The sequence below is a fragment of the Pseudorca crassidens genome, chromosome 1, assembly GCF_039906515.1.
Source record: "Pseudorca crassidens isolate mPseCra1 chromosome 1, mPseCra1.hap1, whole genome shotgun sequence".
In the NCBI taxonomy this organism is placed as follows: domain Eukaryota; kingdom Metazoa; phylum Chordata; class Mammalia; order Artiodactyla; family Delphinidae; genus Pseudorca; species Pseudorca crassidens.
Window position 1 is genome coordinate 31,234,150 of NC_090296.1, and position 15,318 is coordinate 31,249,467.

At 38.7% G+C, this 15,318-nt stretch overlaps 1 protein-coding gene across 35 annotated transcripts in view; it reads right to left on the reverse strand.

The window, feature by feature from the left end:
* The window catches only part of SIPA1L1 (signal induced proliferation associated 1 like 1), a 500,369-nt gene that overhangs the window by 88,134 nt on the left and 396,917 nt on the right, over positions 1–15,318 (reverse strand). For all 35 annotated transcript variants that reach the window (XM_067731629.1, XM_067731561.1, XM_067731587.1 and 32 more), the window contains 2 exons: positions 7,955–8,058; positions 4,907–5,064 (listed from right to left, as the gene is read on the reverse strand). In XM_067731629.1, coding sequence (XP_067587730.1) covers positions 4,907–5,064; positions 7,955–8,058 — 262 coding nt within the window. The remainder of the gene's footprint in view (positions 1–4,906; positions 5,065–7,954; positions 8,059–15,318) is intronic.

A 15,318-nucleotide genomic window follows, 5' to 3' on the forward strand; every position in this document is an offset into this window, starting at 1 on the left:
AGTTACTGACCACAATTTAACATCTGTTTTTGAATACAATCTTTATAAAAACCACTTACTACTACACTAGTTTTGAAATGAACAATAATTCTTTAATTTCATCATAGAGTGAATCAAAGTTCTATCTTTCAATTGTTTAAGATGTCCTAAGATTTTTAAATAGTCTGTCTGAAATGAATCCAAATAAGGCCCATACATTACAATTAATTAATTTTATCTTAAATTTTTATATTCTGTTAATGCCCCTCCACTTCTCTTACTTCACTTCTCTTTTATTTCTTGCAATTTATTTGTTGAAGAAACTGGGCTATGTGTCACACAGTCCAGAGCCTGAATTTTGCTGAATACAAACATGTCCTTTGGTCTTTTGTATTTCCTGGCCTCTCTAGAGGTTTGATTGGATTCACATTCAATTTTGGGAAGAGAGGATAAGACTAATTCCGAGATGCGGTTGTATTCTTCCATTATGAGACACGCATTTATCTCTTTTTATGATGTTTGCAGCCTTTGATGATCAATGCCTAGATCCATTAATTTATTACCTGTTAAAAAAAAATGGTGACAAAGTTTTTGCACCATGTTTTTACAAAGTGAGGCCCTCGGGGTGAGTGATGGGTATTTGGTTGTTTGGTCCCAAACCAAGTGACCCCAGACTGCTATGCTTATTGAATTTGTACCTTTAATGTGAATCGTTTTTCTACATCTCCCTTACTGGTAATCACTTATTGATGCTTTCAGTACATCCTTGCCACTAAAGGCTCATCTTTTTGATTTGTTGCTTCTAATCTGCTCTATCAACTGAAACCAGACGATTAAGCTCTTTGTAATGATACAAGTAAACTAATAGAGACCACAGGGTCCTCTTATCAGGTATGGGCATAATAAGCTTTTGTACACAGACGTAGTGATTAATTTCTGAGTTCTTGGCTAGGTCTACTCTTCAAGGTTAACTGGCCTCTGGCATTAACTTAAACTAGTCAGTTTTTCCTGTATAAACTTTCTAGTTCCGAGGGTGATACAACACACATTATTTCAGAGCCTCATTTCCATATTCACTATAGGGATTTTTGTCACTTTGTTCCCCCCTTGAATCCCAGAGCCTAGAATGGTGCCTAGTACATTCTGATAAGGACTGTAAAGAACTAGTGAAAAATAAATGACAATAAAGCCTAAATTTGTATTTCTGTATATACATTTCCTCACACGGTGACGGTGAGTAAATTTTCCTAGAACTATTTATACAGTGCTATTGGCTGGCCGAGCATTCCAAGGGCTTCCACTGCCCACTCATCTCTCTGACAGCATAGCCTTCTTACTGTACTGTCCACTTTCCTTCCTGTGTCTACGTGTTCATCTATACCACTTTCCACCCCTGGACTCACAGAATTATTCTCATTTTGCCACTGAATTCCACCATCTGTGCTTCAAAACACACACCGAATCCCATTTTCTCAGTTAAATGTTCTTTATATCTTGAGCCTGTATTGACCCCACAATTCTCTACACAATTAGAGCAAGACATTCCTTTGAGGAAATAACTTTCCACACTTTGGGCACCAAGTAGACGTCAGTAAATAAAAGTGAGTGTTCACAGTGGAGAAAGTGGGAACAAGAGACTTTAAATGATGAAAAGGCTTTGAATTATTCTAACTACACCTCTTAGAGATAAATGAGATTTAAATATAATTTGTACAAATTAAATGCATCTCTAAGCTTTCCCACCAGAGTATCCCTAATGAAAGAAGCCTATAAATTCACATCTCTAATGGTGTGGGGAGGGGCCAATGTATGAGAAAAGCCCACAGGTATGAAAACTCTTTGAAGACCCACATTGTATCTTAAAATTGATACAAATTTTCCATTCTACTTCATAATACATTTATTTTCTCATGAAAATAAACATTCCTTCCCCCAAGCATTAAAGACTACAAGAGAGGTACCCTCGTTATTCTGGGCCTTTAAACATCTCCTGGCATCACCACATACCCCAGGAAACAAACCTACTTGAGTTTAAGAAGGACTGAGAAAAATTCATGTACACAAAGTTTATAATAGGAAAAGATCACTACTTTAGTTCCAAAAATCACAGTGCACTGGGTCTTCAAGTAAGCTTGGCAACTAGGGAAATTCCAGACTAGCCCATGTCTTGTGAGCAGGGGTGTCCAGTGTCCCCCTGCAAAGGTTCCCAGCATCACAAGGTGGGCTTAAGAAGATGGGCTCTCCAGGTAAGAGATTAAAAATAAGAAAGAGAGAGAGCAAAAATCATGAGTTTCAGGCTGGGAAGGAGGGTTTGAAAAGAATAAAACAGATATCACTTACTCATCCAGCCAAGTAATTAAGAAGGTTCAGACACCTTTGCTCCTATCAGTCTATTTAGACTCGCACTGGCCATACTTCAGTGGCTACTGAGTACTGGAAATGTGGCTAGTACGACCAAAGAGTGTTAAATCACATTAAATTTTAAAAACTGACACTCGATTCAGTTCTTCAAACGTCTTTGAAGGAGAGGGAGGCATACTTAAAAAGTATGTTTGCAATAAGCTATTATGAATCTACTTCTCCAATTGCAAATTGTATGAAATCTAAATACAGATTATTTCCAATGAAAATTGAGCATCCTGAGATGAGCTGTAAGTCAGAAATGCACTCCAGATTTCAAAGTCTTAGTCCAAAACTACATAAGGTATCTCAGTAATTTTTAAAATTTAAAAATTACGTGTTGAAATAATAATATTCGGATATATCAGGTAAATAAAATATACTATTGGGTCAAAAACATATTGTTAAAATTAATTTTACCTATCTCTTGTTACTTTAAAAATATGGCTATTGGAAAATATAAAATTGATATGTGACTTGCATTATATTTCTATTGGACAGCACTTTATTTAGACAAACACCTTTAAAAGAAGAATCTCTTTTTAAAAGAAAGTACATAGCTTTCCACTCCCCAAACTTCCTAGCGACCACTGCAAAAAGGATTTAGTTTTCTATCTACAAAGTAGTAGGAAATCCTTTGCCCGAATCCAGTACATAGAACATTTCAATTGCTTGGGGTATTTTCTAAATGCAAATAGTTATCCACCCCAATTACAGTCAAATGTTCTGCACTAATTCTTTCCTTCTACACCTAAATAAAGCAGCTTTTGGAGACCATATTCTTGAGAAAAAGCTTCAGATCTAGGTTTCCTTCGTTTGAGTTTCCACCCACTGAGTCTAGGAAGCTACAGAACTCCCTGGTCTGGGGTTTTCATATTGGCACCCGAGAAGTTCAGGAATAGCTAGTACGTCAGCAGCAGGGGCAGCAAAGACCCCTATTGCACATGGCATGGAGGAAGACAGCATGGCAGAGCCATTAAGAGACTGGGCTCTAAAATCAGACTTGGTACATTCAAATCTAAACTCCACCCAGTACCAGCCGACCTCGGGTAAGTTACCTTACCCCCAAGTGCTTAAATTTCCTCATCTGAAAACAGGGATTAAAACAGCACCTACCTCAGAGGTTTTAAAAATTAAATGAGGGCTTCCCCGGTGGCACAGTGGTTAAGAATCCGCCTGCCAATGCAGGGGACACGGGTTCGAGCCCTGGTCCGGGAAGATCCCACATGCTGCGGAGCAACTAAGCCTCTGTGCTGTAACTACTGAGCCGGCGCTCTAGAGCCCAAGAGCCACGACTACTGAGCCCGCATGCCACAGCTACTGAAGCCCGCGTGCCTAGAGCCCGTGCTCCACAACAAGAGAAGCCACCGCAATGAGAAGCCCGCGCACCGCAACGAAGAGTAGCCCCCACTCGCTGCAACCAGAGAAAGCCCGCGTGCAGCAACAAAGACCCAACACAGCCAAAAATAAATAAGTAAATAAAATAATTTAAAAAAAAATTAAATGAGGTAACACAAATAAGGTGCCTAGATCAGAGCTGGGCTTCTAATTAGAGCTCATTATACGTAGTTACTGTGGAATGGGCAAGGATGATGGCAGTCAGCAGGAGTCCAATGTAACCTTGACTTGTTTTGTTCCCTGAACTTGCTCGTTCTCCTATATTTAACCTGCATTACACCTAGGGATTAGACAGTTGTAGTTCTCACAATAAACCAATTATCAGTCTGCACTGGCCACTTTCTGTGTAGGTGGCTCTCTTAATTCAAAAACAAAAATCCAAAATTAACAAAGCCTTGTCTTCTAAATTTTAGGGATGGAAAGATACGATAATCTTTCATATTTTGAAAGGACAGATTCCTATTAGGACATCTTACTAATGCTAGAACATCCGCGCACATCTTCTTGAAACTACACTCATGTCAACACAGCGTCACAGGTTCGTACCCTCTTCAACACCAACCCCCTCCAGGATTCTTGCAGAGGCCTCTGCAGGTAGATGCTTGAATTCTGATACTCATGAGACTAGGTCAACGAGGGACACTGAAACCATTCCACCAAATGCTTAACAAAGCATAGAAATACCCCTAAGATTGCAGTCAGAAATGTTAGAGGTAATCAAGTCAGCCCTAAGCAAGGGTTTGGGCTTTTAAAAAATAATAATAATAATTAAAAAAAATTAAACTTCTCTTCCCTACTTATTATGATCATTCTTCTCTGCTTTTGGCATGGCAAAAGCAAAATATAATTAGCAGCATGAGTAATTAGCTGGTGTCCAGATGGCATGGATGAAGGATGCCACCTAAGAAGGAGGTGCAAATGGAAACGGCAGGTGTCTAACCAACACGTCTGGGGAATGTCAATGCCATCAGGTTACGTCATCCTGTGAATTCAGCCATCCGCAAGCATAGTTTAAAGACAGAAATAAATAGCAATAGACTTCCCACTGCAACTTCAGAAAGCAGAGCTGGAGGGGGCCTTCGATGTGACCGCGCACCAATGCCCATCCAGCCACCTCTGGAGCCAGTACCTGTAACAGACACTGTCAGTGCAGGGGTTGTGAACCCTGACAATGACGAAAACGTGCTGAAAGTGGGATCGGATGTTTTTTGGGCTGAATGGCTGTGCTCCAGGCTCTTGGAAAACAATTGTTACGATATCGTTTCCAATGTGCCGCTTCCGTAGGAGCTAAAAGAAAACATAAGCAAGAGACATAAATGACAACGCTCTGCTTGTAACTCCCCGATTCCCTTATGTAACTGTATTTAAAACATTCATTATTAATCAGTACATATTAGGGGAGGTAACCTACACAGTTATTGCCAATATTTTAGCCGGTCTTATCATTCCCTCCAAGGAAGAATATGGAAATGAATATTCAGAAATTTGCATAAAACACACAGTCCATTCAAATAGATCTAACTAATCTCTAGCATATTACGCCAAGTCCCAGCATCTCCAAATCTTCAGTTTCCATAACAACAGTTTTGTTCCATTTTCATGTAAGAAACTTGCCATAGGGAATATTTTTTAAAGATGAGAACGGCTAAAGTAATTACAACGCAATTTATGTTCTGATTTAATTAGCTTCATTTAAAGAAATGTGGCTAAGGTGTTTTCTGATAATACTTTTTATGGCACAAGCTGGGAATACAGAAATTAATAATATTCCAAAACGTTCTAACAGTTTTAAAGCAGGTTAAATTTCAGGTTTAAATAGCTTCTTTAATTACAGTGAAAGCTGCTTAAGACCACCTTCTGTTTCACATTAAACGGTGTTTTGGAAAGGTAGCTTTCAAATTCAGGCACTCCAAATCATCCTAGCTCAGCGCCTCTCTAGAAAGGGGTTATTAGGGAGTTTAACTCAATCATGTGAAGAAAAACTGAACAAAATTTGCATTACTCATATTTATTACGTGGAGGCTCCTACCAGGAGGAAAACAACTAAACATGACGTTTATATAAACTATCTATTAGATATAAGCTTGTATTTATAAACCTTTAAAAAAACTCTCCAGTGACTTTACCTTACACAGATTACGTATCAGTAAAATCAGTGACTGAGTATTGGCTGCCAGCTGGGAGAAACAACAGCCTATTAGATTAGGGTTGAGAATTGGGAGTTAGAATGTTCAGGAAATGGACTTTTAACCTTAGGAATTTTAAAGCATCCCAAATGATCTTCTAATGAGGCTGTGTACTTCATTTCTAAACATGCAATATTATCAGATGTTACAAAAATAAAGGCTGCTCTGTATTGATTGCTATATAAAATATACCCATCATCAAAGATTATTAATCTCCTCAGAATCTTGAACCTATCAAGCTCAAATACAATCTATGTATATGTCATGCCTGCATAGATGCCATTTTTGATACAATGTCATTCTTCCTTCAAAATATGGCCTGATATGTAATGTTACTGTCTTACTAAAGGACCCAAATAGAAATAAACCTATCCATCTCACATTATATATAATGAAAAAAAAGACAGTATTTATAAACCAATTTCTGCAAAAAAGATTTTGAAAGACACGTTCTTTCTGGGTTTTCCAAGCATAACATAATCTATGTAGAAGAAATAAATTCTTTAGCTAGAGAATTTTAAATTTCTTAATATGTAGAATACAAATTATTCTTTCACTCTGATTCAGGACCATAATACTTTTGCCTTGATTGGACCCCAAATTAAATAATTTGGATGGATGTCCACCTAAATGCCAACTCACTCAGCTCAGCCCTTTGATTCATTTAGCTGGATATACAATTGAGTCTTGTTACCAAATTTTTTACCCCCATTCCCCCACATGTTACCTTTCTCTGCTGAGCAATCAGGTAGAATAAGCCTTCATCTCCCCTTTAAAGATCATTTGTTGATGTTCTTAAATTCTCTCTACTGTCTGGTCAGAGTGAGTTTAGTATATTTTTCTTAGCAGGGTATTTTCCTCTCAAAAGTCTAGAACTTGGAATTTGCATAAAACAAACTGTCAACAAACTCCAGATAGGGGAATTTATCTTAAAATAGGTTTATTTTAGATTTATAGCTGATTCATTGCTTTGCTTCCTACGTTTTGATTGCTTTGGTAATCGTAAGAGGCAAGATTTTGTTACTGAGATGTGTGATGTAATCAAACCTAAAGTGACGATGTGTTCAGATTCGATCCATATTTTGTTAAATTCTCTGAAAGAGGATGTGATTCATTCTGCAGCTGGCCCTGTGTTCTGTTAGTACAACAGTTGACAATAACAAAATCTATGTCCGTTTTAAGGTCAGAAGTGATACTAGACTGCTGTGTTTGTAACAGCTACTGAAAGGAGAGTCTGTGAGTTCTCTGGTTCTTTTAAGTTTCAGTTTGGTATCATTTGTTTTAAAACATTTTTTAAAAACAACTACCACCACATACTCTTTAAAGCAGTTCCATTTCCATCTTGCTCTGTAACCATCTGCCATTTCTTAGTTTTCGCATTTCATCATCTCACAGACTACATTTTAGTACTAGGCCTTGTGCTTTTAGATCTTTTTAAAAGAAACTCTGTGTATGAGGTACACAAGAGGTACACAAATGCAATTGTTACTTATGTTGTCCCCTGAAGAACACATCAAGAAAAAACATTTTCCTGAGCCCCCATCGACATTCTGATTTTTCTCCAAGTTAGTGGAGGAAATCTCCTTTGAAATTTGAAATGAAACATCAGTACTTTCCTGCTTCGTACACTGGCCTCTTGAGATGAAATTTCACCCACTCATATGTGTTCTTTGCAACCCTGCAGAGTCATCTAATCACCATGATTTCAACTTGTTCTTTTCAGATTTCAGGAAAACCTCAATTCTCGTGGGTGAAAAGCAAATGATTAATTCACAAAGCCATCCAGCTGGCTGTTAACCCAGAATTTGTGTCTCTTCATTTGTTTTCAGCTCATTTGCTATTCCTTACTTCCACAAAGTACAAAGCTTCCTGCTGCTGTGACAGGTGCAACATTAAATTCTGGTTTAAGATTTTATAAACTTGCCACTTAGGCTTCTGGGGGAAATGAAACAAGGGCAAAAAAACCCACAGATAACACAAGGATCTCTTACCTGCTGCTTGTTGTTAGGTGTGTATGGCAGCATGGTAGAAACATGGAACATGATCTCATAGTCTTTGTATGTTGTGTACAGAGAATGGGTTCCAGTGGAATCAGCTACAGTTAAAAAAAAAAAAAAAAAATGAGACAACTGTAACAATAGGAAAAATAGTTCAAGAGATGGAGCTCAAAAAAAGAAAAAGGGAAATGGTTTAGGATGAAGACATCCTAAGAGAAGACACAGTATAGGAGTTCTTACCCATTTTTTGTACCCAATCCCCCCCTTGGCAGTCTAGTGAAGGCTTTGGATTCCTTCTGAGAATAATATTTGTAAATGCATAACATAAAATACATAAGATTTCAACAGAAATCAACAGATTGAAAAATACCACTATCAAAACAATTTTAAAATGATATAATAGCATAAGATTTATATAATAAGTTTGAGCAGTTGGTCTAATAACTACTATAATTCTGACATAGTGAAGTGCATAAGCAGTATCTTGACATACTTCCAACAACAAACAATATAGTATGAAAATACCTATGCTTTCTACTGGTGATAGAATCACAGGTAGAGCTTATACTACTGTGGTGTGTTGCCTACATTCATAACTGAAGGAAATGCTAAATTTCAATTAGGGGTCAGTGAAGATAAATGTAAAATTACTTCCCATCCAAGATCACAGACCCCTGAATTCCGTCCACAGACTTCAAGTTCAGAACATTTTTTTCCAATACTTCTGACTCAAGCAAGAGAACCGTTTTGTTCTTAACAAATAGATGGAAACTTAACAAGACTGTAACGCTGAATAACAAAGGTATTACAGCAATGTCCAACAATTTAAGACTGAGTGTGTTCTGTTCTCACCTTCCTTAAGGAGAAAAACAACCTCGACCCCCTTAATCATTAACAAATCAACGTGCTCATAAATACCTGGAAACCAAAGAGAATTATTAACTGTCCAATTGAAGGGGAATATCTTTAGATTAGGACCTGGACTTACAGGCGGCAAAATGAACAGAAATGCATTCATTTTGGGTAAACTCAATCCTCCACCAACCATATTGCTAAGGAGCAAACACTTTACCGCATTTTAGAGAATGACGCTGCAAGACAGCCTCTGGCATGTACCGAAAGGCAGTAGTTCTCAAACTGGAGTGTGCATGGAATCCGCTGGGAAGCCGCTTAAAAGGCAGCTTCCCATCCTCCACTCCCAGAAATACTGCTCGGTAGGTGTGGGGCTGGGCAGAAGAATCTATTTTAATAAACACCCCCAGGGGACTCTAATGCAGTAGCTGCACTGCCCTTAGGCGTTGCTCCAAGAATAGACCATAACGGAGGTTTGCAGAGACCTGTTAAGATGTTCTAGAGCCCTGAGTTTCAACCCTGGATCTTAATTTTGAAGAGGGCATAAAACACAAAGGGTTTTAAAAACAAGATAAATGTAGAATAAAGCAAAGACTACTTTTGAAAAACTGCAAAGATACGTACCAACACGTAAAGCCCCAAGAAAAATATCTTCTAAATGTTAATGACGATTACCACAAAAAAATACAACTGCAATAAATCATTGACCTACTTAAGACAGATCTTGAGTATGAAGAAGGTTTCTATTGTTAAGGACCCTTGCTATAAATACCTCTAGAACTGATTCCCACATTTTACAACTTTCAAGTCAATGTGTCAGCTGTGATGAGTACTTACGTGTGTTTCAAGTCAATTTAAAGCAAAGTTAATGAACTAGAAAACAAATTATCATCCAGTGTTCATTTACTACATTTTGCTTTGTATGTCTTTCTAATTCTAAAGGCATTACTACCAGGAAAGAAAAATGAAGACAACCCTGAAGATAATTTGTTTTCTATTTCTTGTCCTTTCTCTCTTTCCGACGCTTGCCTCATTTCATACAATGGATGCTGCATGACCCGTCTTCTTCTAGGGACCTCTGAAAACCTCAGCTTTGCTGATCATTTTAAACAGTCTGGAAACAGTTTCAAAAGTTTCAGACATGAAACTAGGGCCAAAACAATGAAATTTTCCTTTCTGAGAAGAAAGGAATTCCAAAATCCTGAAATTACTGTACATAATAGAATTGCTAAACTTTACCAGAGAGAATGGAAACTGAATGTTTGTTATATTCTCTGAAGAATAAGGCATTTAATGTTGTTATTATTATTATTTTAGTGACCTTGAGACCATGAAACACTTAACAGAATGAAAATCAGGAAGATGACCATTGGGAAAATGACAAAAATCTTTTTTTCTCTGGTTGAAAAGAGTATATACTGAGTGATTTCTAAGGGGAAAAATATGTTTATAGAAGAGGGATAAAAAGAAGATAATGCGCCTTCCTATTTGTATGGAGCTTTAAAATTAAAAAATAAATTTGGGCATCTTATAGGTCATCTTGATAATCATGTGATTTGCCTCCAAATTATACTACCAGCGAATGGTGTATATCCACTAATAAGGTCAGCCCTCTCCGCTAGTCATAGAAAATAAAATTTCTAATATTCAAACTAGATGATAAGAAGACACTGAATAATTGAGGAATGATGAGAATATTCTTGTCAGCTGCTTTGAAAAGGTGTCGATAAGTGATAATACCCTACATTAGGCACTTCTATTTGAAGATGGTATGAAGAGGTTAATAAGTTTGTAGAAGCAGTTTCAGATCCGGTCAATGTCATATTCATCCTTGACTTCTCTTGGCTCAACTCTTTTGCTTTAAGGGGAATAAAACTTGGATGATAAAGGTGGATGTGTAGGAATCTGAATCAGGAAAAAGTAATTCGATTTTTATGTAACCACTTCCTGGTCACTAACAGATACGTTCGACTTCAGAAAAGCTAGATAAAGGATCAAGCCTAAGCAATTTGATTTTGGGGAAGTTCCTAGTTTTAAATATTTATGAATACAAAGAGAAAAGCAATTTAATGACCTAATTGCACATAGACTAATAAAGTCAATAGAATGAAGAAAGCTTAAGCTCAGCTTATGAACGTCCTCACCACTACGGAACACATCAAAGGCAGAACAAAATCGCAGACAGGTTGCGGATCTGATTATTATCCATAGCTTGAAATCCTACAACAGTCAGCTGGCTGCTGAGGGCCATCCATTTAAGACCCCAGATCTCCCTTCTATGAAAGCTTGCCTCCGGGTCTGGGGATGCAGAGGTCAATGCTCAGAAGCACAGCCGGGGACAAGTATTAACATCTGGAACACTGGATGGCACACCTCTGTAGTACTGTTCACGCCTCCTTGTAGTACTATTTCACACACTCGGTAACAAAGTATTTGGGGAAGTCGAGAATCCCACCTTCTCTGGCATCTACCATATTTACTCATGTTTTTTCAGTGTACCTTTAACCATGGTCAGGAGGTAGGTTACTTTACTTCACTGAGGAAGGGATCAAGGAGAGTCTGTAATACCACCCTTTGCCATGACAGGAGAATTCATACTGTGTCAGTTCAGGGAACGTGCAAGTATGCATGTGTATGTGCCCAGGACTGAAGGCTTCTTAAAATCACTAATATATGGTGAGAAAAGGATAAGCGATGATGTGGGACAGGTACTTAGGAATCAGTCACTACTATCTTCTACCTACTGAGCACTTTGCAAGATACCTGCAATTACCTGGATTCCCACCTGCAAGTATGAAGACCTGAATTCCAATACCTCCAGCATCATTTACTAAATGACCACAAACAAGTCACTTCACTTCTCCACCCCTCGCCCCTCGATATTCTTCTCACTGTTCTGAGGATTGAAACAATGCACATGAAAGTATTAGCCCATAAAGATGCTCAAGAAATGTGTTGATCAGAACTTAGAATTTTGTGCAGTTGAGATAAAAAGTGTAGCTGCCTTAAATAGGGCCTTTTACATATTTTAATTTCTTTGCCAACTGCATCTCAGTAACACTCAAAGGAAAAACCTTACACTATAACACAGTTTAAAGTTTAGGAGATGAAAAAAGAAAACTTTTCTTCATTCATCAGTCTCTAGAACTCCAAACAGTCCTTTGCATGTGTGAAACATTTAAATAATGCTAGTTTTACTCCCTTCTTTATCAAAGGTTAAATATTCCAAATAAAGGATTTATTTTCTTTATGAAAAGTCTTCCATCTCCTCTAAGATCGTGAATCTCAATGATTTTTTTTTTTTTTTTTTTTTTTTGCGATATGCGGGCCTCTTACTGTTGTGGCCTCTCCCGTTGCAGAGCACAGGCTCCAGACGCGCAGGCTCAGCGGCCATGGCTCACGGGCCCAGCCGCTCCGCGGCATGTGCGATCTTCCCAGACCGGGGCACGAACCCGTGTCCCCTGCATCGGCAGGCGGACTCTCAACCACTGCGCCACCAGGGAAGCCCTCAACGATCTTTATAATACTGCTGAAAAATGGGGGAAGCAACAAGCATTCACTAATATTGTGGCAAATCAAAGAAGGCAGAGCTTTGAAGGAATGCTTTTCAAAGGGTTTCTAAGTCTCTTACGTGTTGACTTGACAAACATGCTTCATTCGGGAAATAATTTCCCCAATAATAATCCATACACACAGCTTAAAATGAGGGTGGTCTCCAGCTTTCAAATAATAAACTGCTTGGTGGGAAGCTTATTTTCGTATTTACTGTAGTGTGAGGGGATGGTAATTATCTAGAGGTTATGCCATCCAAATAATGAAACAAAAAAAGGAGAAAAAAATTTACTCCTGAAAGTTTCTTCACTGCAGAACTGTTCCAACCCCTGACACACCTGTAGCTTGTTTGCTAGAAGTCCTTATTTCTGAGATGGAAACTGGACTTTGTATGGAACACTGGGAAAAAGAAGAAATGGTTTGACAGTTCCATCAATCCTTCCTTTCCTGAGCCTCTTCTTCCTTTACCGAAGTACTAAAATCTGAATATAATTATAATACATGACAAGTGGAGATGTCTCATGAGACGGCTTGAGTACTTTTAGCTCAAGGGCTCGAGAGAGGGGAAGATACAGCCACAAGGCAGAGCTCTGCGGGCTTCACTGTACCTAATTCTACATTTACGCTTTCTCTAAACACGTCATTAACCGTAACACTAGGACCTGTTCTCCCTCCTTAATGCTTACTAGCTGCCTAACCTTGGGCGCGTTAGTTGATCTAAAGAAGCCAATTCTGTAAAATGGGGATAACTGGTATCTGGCAGAGTTTGTGGGGATTAAATGAGATGACACGTAACAAGTGTCTAAGACTTCTACTTCTGGCCATAACAGCACTTGGTAGAGGACCTGCTCTCCCGTTGTAAATAAATAGAAAAATAGACAAAATACCTGAAACAACCTTTTTTCAGACATTTTACAATAGGCAGCATTGGATAGTGTTCCCTGAGAAAAAAGTATCAAAGAAGGTGAGCCCTGTGATCCCCACCCAGCTTTCTACCTGGAAGTACTTTCCAAACAACGGCACAGAGCAGGGATCTGAAGAGGGGAGCCAGAACGTGCTGGAGGTCTGGAAGGTTGAGGCGGCTGACACTTGCTGGGCAGAATACCAAAGAAGAGGAAACCACACGGTGAAAAGGCTCGGAAATCTACACAGGGGTTCCCTTGAGCCTTGGGCTGAATATTAAGCTGCACAAGCACAGAGTGAGGTTCCAAAAGCCAGGGAAAGAAAAAACATTCAGGTAAGGTACCTCATGGTGACTACAGTTAATAACGCTGTATTTCGTAAATGAAAGTTGCTGAGAGAGTAGATCTTAAAGGTTCTCATCGTAAGAAAATAAAATTGTGTTACTAGGTATGGTGACAGATGTTAACTAGACTTATTTTGGTGATCATTTCGGAATATATACAAATACTGAATCATTATGTTGTACACCCAAAACTAATACAGTGTTATATGTCAATCATATCTCAGTTAAAAAAAAAAAGAAAAGAAAAGAAAAGAAAAACTATTGGGGAAATAACAACTACCAGAGATTTGTCAGCCAAACCATCCTCAAAGTTCACACAGGGGTAGAAGTCATTCAACTTCTGACTGACCACAGCAGAGATACCTCACTGAATATGCTGGTATTCAGGTGCCTTAGCAGGAGGGCTAAATTAGCCAGAGAGTAAAGGCTACTATAGGTATGCTTTAAAAAAGCCTAAGAACAAGATTCATAAAGATCAAGCTGTTCTATAATTAAATTAATTGCCCACCAAAATAAAATAACACTCTTTAAAGAAGACAACAAAATCCAGGTCCTCAATGAAGAAACATTCACAAGGTCCACTATCCAATCAAAAATAACCAGACAGATGAAGCAGTAAAACGTAACTCAAAAACAGGAGAAAATCTGTTAAAGGGAGACCCCAGATGACAGGGATGATGGAATTAGCACACAAAGACTAAATAAATACGCTCAAGGCTCTAAAGGAGGACATGAACCTAATGAGAATAATATGGAAAATATAAGAAAAGAGAACTCCCCGCCCCAAAAAAAGAAAAGAAAACCCAAATGCAACTTCTGGACCTGAAAATCACAATATCTGAAATGAAAACTTCACTAGATTGGATAATAGCAGATTAAGACACTATGGAAGAAAAGAAAAATACAGTGCCTTAAATGCATTCATTGGAATTACCCAAACACAAGCACAGAGGGGAAAAAAAGTTTAAAAATCGAATCACAACTAGTAAGTGACCTAATATATGAGTAATTAGAGATTCAGAAGGTGGAGGTGCAGAAAAATTAAAAAATGAGTTTGGCAAATAATATTTTAATTTGATGAAGACTACAAATCCACAGATCCAAGTGACAACTACACTGTCATATGGAGACGGAGCGATCCTTTAGGAACACACGTTCTGGAAAGCATTTTCTCTTTTTAAAGATCACATTGAGGGCTTCCCTGGTGGCGCAGTGGTTGACAGTCTGCCTGCCGATGCAGGGGACACGGGTTCGTGCCCCGGTCCGGGAGGATCCCACGAGCTGCGGAGCGGCTGGGCCTGTGAGCCATGACCACTGAGCCTGCGCGTCCGGAGCCCGTGCTCCGCAACAGGAGAAGCCACAGCAGGGAGAGGCCCACGTACCGCAAAAAAAAAAAAAAGATCTTATTGAAAGCGTTTCTTAACACAGCATAAAGTTAGGTAAGATGTGGTGAGCTTATCTCACAGTACACAGAACCAAGTCTCACCTCTGGGTGTGTCCTGGCCAGTAGGAGGCTGCTGGGGAGAGTGCAGAGGCTGGTTGATCCCTATTTCTGTGGTCTGTTATTGTTTAATACCCATTTAAGTGATGAGGCTAATGGTCTCTTCTAGCTTGGAGTAAGAGAGATAAACATGCATACTGTCTTCTTCAGGCTTTAGAATGGAAACACTTTCCTACTTTTCATTCCCTTAGGAAACTTGACCCTCTG